Here is a 4,801-nt window from a genome sequence, read left to right as displayed (position 1 = left end):
ATTGGCAGTACAAAAAAAAACTATGCACAATGTCCACATATAAACAAATAAAGAAATGTAAACAAATTGACTGTGCAATACAGAGAGAAAGAAAATCAATAAAGTGCAAAATTAAGGATCCTTAAATGAGTCCCTGATTGAGTTTGTCATTGAGGAGGGGGAGCAGATGTTCCTGAACCCGATGGTGTGAGTCTTGTGGCACCTACACCTCTTTCCTGATGGCAGCAGCGAGAACAGAGCGTGTACTGGGTGGTGCGGATCCTTGATGATCGCTGCTGCTCTCTGATGGCAGCTTTCCCTGCAGGTGTTCACAATGGTGGGGAGGGTTTTGCCTGTGATGACCCGGGGCTGTGACCACTCCCTTTTTGCAGGGCTTTATGCTCAGGGGTATTGATGTCCCCATACCAGACCGTGTGGCAGTCGGTCAGCACACTTTCCACCGCACCTCGGCGCAACATGACTCTATAAAACGTGAATTATGCTTTCATTTTGTCATTCCTAAGGAGGTATCGCCTGACAGTGGGTGGCCACCATGTTGTCAGAATCAGTAGGTCCTTGAGGTTGATCCAGATGTCCTGCTGAAGTCTTGGTTACCATCCTTCATCAGTCTAATTTAACCGTCTGTTGGAGAAAACGGCTCATAACGTGTGATTCCCTGGTCAAGATAATCCGGCAGATTTTGTGTCCTCGATTCTTATTGGGTGATGTCAAACTCAGTTTTAATTTCAATTTTGACATTCAGAACGGTAACATCCGATGAACCCAATTGCACCCTTTTAACCTACAACCCCCAGTGTGTTTCTGAATGGTGGGAGGAAACCGGAACCTCTGGAGGAAGCCCACACAGACCCAGGGAGAACGTACAGACTCCTTTTAGGTAGCGTTGCATTCGAACCCAGGTCGCTGGTGCCGTAACAGCGTTGCGCTAACCGTGCTGCCCATGCTTGCCTGAATAAATTGCTGTAAAATGGGAGGGGGTAAAATTAGAGGGATGGGGGAAAATACTTAATAAATAACCAATCAGAGGCAAACAAAGTGAATTGGAGGCCCTAAAGTTTGGTTAGGTACTAGTTGCTACGGCAACTTTTCAAGATGGGAGTGAACAAAGATCGAGACCCTTTTTACATTGAAAGTGCTGGATAGGGTGGAGGAAGCAAAGACATTACCAGCAGAGGGAGAGTCGAGGACCATTGGACATGCCTCAAATGAAAAGGATGTCCCTTTAGAATGGAGATGAGGAGAAGTTTCTTCAGCCACAGGGGGGCTGAGTCAATGGAAATTGTTGTCACAGATGACTGTGAGAGCCAGAGGTTCTTGATTAGAAAGGGGATAGAACATAATGGGGAGAAGGCAAGAGAATGTGATTGAAATGAAGAATTCATTAGGTATAATTGGAATGGCAGAGCAGACTCGATGGGCTGAATGGCCTAATAACTTGATGAAGGGTTCTGACTGAATGCATTGATTGTCCATTTCTCTCCATGGATTCCATCCAACCTGTTGACTCCCTCCAACTTCTCTTTGTTCATTCAGGACTCCAGCATCTGCAGGCTTTGTTTCTCTATGGCTGTTCATTAAATGGGGCAGTGGGGGGTGGGGGTGGGGGGGAGCTTGGACCTAAAGGCAGGAGGTAATAGGTGGATAAAAGGTAGGGAGGGTACAGCAGCAAACAGGGTGAGGGGGAATGGCTCTGTGAATGGAGAGGCTGCCTCTAAGAGAAGCTCCTTGATGAGCGAGAAAAATTCTCTTGTAGCGTCTGCACTACGTGAGCGCGGAGAGGAATGCCTTGGAAAATGAGATGTTTATTGCTCTGGCCATTGCACTTAGATGGGCCCCAGGTGCTTACATCAGGGCCTCGCATCATTGGAGCGCTGGCCTGGGATCGGCCGGTGCTCCTGCCAGAGTTTGCCACCCACCCGCCATGCAGGAGGGCCACCTGGGACAGCGGCCGGTGTCACCCCCCACAAGTCCGCGCGGTCGCCGCATTCATCAGCCATTTTGTAGGCCGGTCCGCCTCCCCGTGTGTGGGCCACTACACTCTATTCACAAAGCCAACCCCCTTCCCCCCACTGATTGCTGGTGTACCCTCCCTCCCTGATCAACCCGATTACCACCTGCCTGTAGGACAGTGCTCCTCCCCTTACCCCTTCTCCCCATCATTCTGTTTGGACGCCTGCCAGGGCGCAGTGCTAGCTTTTTTTATGTGCCAGCACTCACCATAAACAGCGACAAGGAGGTGCCTGGAGCTGCTCCCATGAGGGGCCTGGATCTGCTCCCTGAAGTGCTCCAGTGAACTCCGGTTGTTGAAGGGCTCAAGCCCGAAATGTCAGTGATGTATCTTTATCTTTGCTACTTAAAGGACACTGTTTGACTTGCTGAGTTTCTCCAGCATTTGTGTGTTTTTTTTAAATTAATCTTTTTATAAATAAAGACAGAAACCAAAACCAATAAGATAATACGGACAATTTCGTAAATGGAATAAGATATTCCTTACATCACTAACACCTATAAATTGTAAATCATAACCACAATTCATGTTCTAAATTTTATGTACATTTTTTTGGAAAAAAATATCACTAATAATATTTTTTAAAAGTGTAAAGAAGAAAATAGTAGAGGAGAAAAACTCAACCCCCTCACTGACTGGTATTAGAAGGTAAAAAAATTAATATAAGGGATTTGGAAAAGATGCAGGTCAAACCATTTAATTACATTGGAGTAAAATTATAAAGTAAGACAATGAGTCATAAGCGACCCCGTAGCTTCTGGAATCTGATATTGGAATGATTAATTCTGTTGTGTTTTTAATGCGAAATTAGGCTAATTCATCCCTGTGTCTTTAGCTTCTCCCACAGGTGATCCGGCACCATGCTGGCCAGGAAGGGGATCATTCCTGAAGAGTATTTGTTGACCAGATTGGTGGAAGACAATCTCACGCAGCCTCGATACTGCACCAAGGTGAGGAGAGCTCGCTTTATCTCCAAGAGTGGAGGCTGCAACGTGGCACACAAGAACATCCGGGAGCAAGGGCGGTTCCTTCAGGATGTCTTCACCACCTTGGTGGACCTGAAGTGGCCTTACACGCTAGTGATCTTCACCATGTCTTTCCTGTGCAGCTGGATGGTGTTTGCCATGACCTGGTGGCTCATTGCCTTCGCTCACGGGGACCTGGACTCTCGGCAGGACGGGGCCTTGCCTTGCATCACCAGCATCAAGTCATTCACCTCCGCCTTCCTCTTCTCCATCGAGGTGCAGGTGACCATTGGCTTCGGCAGCAGGATGGTGACGGAGGAGTGTCCGCTGGCCATCGCCGTGCTCATTGTCCAGAACATAACGGGTCTCATCGTCAACGCCGTCATGCTGGGCTGCATCTTCATGAAGACTGCCCAGGCCAACCGGAGAGCCGAGACCATCATCTTCAGCAAGCACGCGGTGGTGGCTCAGCGGAACGGTCGGCTCTGCTTCATGTTCCGGGTGGGGGATTTAAGGAAAAGCATGATTATCAGTGCTACCATCCACATGCAGCTGGTGAGGAAGACGACCACCCGAGAAGGGGAAACGATCCCTATCTCCCAGATTGACATCCAAGTGGAGAATCCGGTGCACACCAATGCCATCTTCTTGGTGTCACCCCTCATCATAAGCCACACCATTGACAAGAGCAGCCCACTCTACACTCTGTCCGAGTCTGACCTCCAGCAACAGGACCTCGAGGTGGTGGTCCTCCTCGAAGGTGTGGTAGAGACCACCGGCATCACCACCCAGGCCCGCACTTCTTACCTGCCAGAGGAGATACTCTGGGGCCATAGGTTTGTGCCCATTGTGACTGAGGAAGAGGGCAGGTACTCAGTGGATTATTCCAAGTTTGGCAACACCGTGAAGACCAACCTCCCGCTGCACAGCGCGAGGGAGCAGGAGAGAAGTCAAAATGAGAGGAGCAACGGGCCAAAGCTTCAGCTGGGTGCCCTATGCAAGAGAGGCTCCTCAAAAGCAGTGAACTCATCAGAAATGGATGTGAAGTCATCTGCGCGATTTCAGTCCTTGGACTCTTTGTCTGGCTTGTAGTCCCCGAGACTGGATTCGGCGGTGGTATTCACCTGCAGAATCATCTTCCCCATGCCTGCCTAACTGAATGTTTATTAGAGTTGATGAGCACAAAAACAGACCCTTCAGCCCATCCCATCCATGCTGACCATCAGGGGGCCAGAGCTGAAGCCAACACACATGGATGTCTCTTTCTCATGTTTAAAGGATCCTGGAGTAGTGTGTCAGCCGTGACTTGGAGGGATAGTTCGGAGGCTTCTTCCAACTTAAAATGTTGCCTCTACCCCCCACCCCATGAACCTCCTCATCGTCCTTCCTCCCACAATCCACTGAGTATTGAGCAGTGGTAGTGGTGTTGTAACTGGACTAGCAGCAGGATTACGCCATATGGATTAAAATTTTATATCCAAGGTGATTTATTTTAAATTTATAAATTTAGACATACAGCGCGGTAACAGGCGCTTTCAGCCCACGAGCCTGTGCCGCCCAATTTTCACCCCATTAACCTACAAACCCCCCCCCTCCAGTATGTTTATGGACATTGGGAGGAAACTGGAGCTGCTGGAGAAAACCCACGCAGACACTGGGAGGGCGTAGAAACTCCTTACAGACAGCACGGGATTCGAACCCCGATCCAGTCCCAATCGCTGCCGGTGTAAAGGTGTCATCCTAACCACTACATCAACTGTGCTGGCCTTCAATCCAAGCAAAGGTAGAATTACAAATGAAGCCTCCAGCCTCTAACCTTCTCCAGACC

At 49.0% G+C, this 4,801-nt stretch overlaps 1 protein-coding gene across 1 annotated transcript; it reads left to right on the top strand.

The window, feature by feature from the left end:
* Positions 1–2,868: 2,868 nt before the first annotated feature.
* LOC138748806 (ATP-sensitive inward rectifier potassium channel 11-like) lies at positions 2,869–4,065 on the top strand. The gene has a single exon (XM_069909578.1). The coding sequence runs from the start codon at positions 2,869–2,871 to the stop codon at positions 4,063–4,065; it is 1,197 nt and encodes a 398-aa protein (XP_069765679.1).
* Positions 4,066–4,801: the final 736 nt, after the last annotated feature.

This window comes from Narcine bancroftii, chromosome 13, assembly GCF_036971445.1.
Source record: "Narcine bancroftii isolate sNarBan1 chromosome 13, sNarBan1.hap1, whole genome shotgun sequence".
Lineage (NCBI taxonomy): Eukaryota > Metazoa > Chordata > Chondrichthyes > Torpediniformes > Narcinidae > Narcine > Narcine bancroftii.
This window is presented reverse-complemented; position numbering and strand designations above follow the sequence as displayed.

What these genes read in the sequence shown, in the direction of transcription:
- LOC138748806 (XM_069909578.1), top strand. Translation starts at nt 2,869, where the DNA reads ATGCTGGCCAGGAAGGGGATCATTCCTGAAGAGTATTTGTTGACCAGA.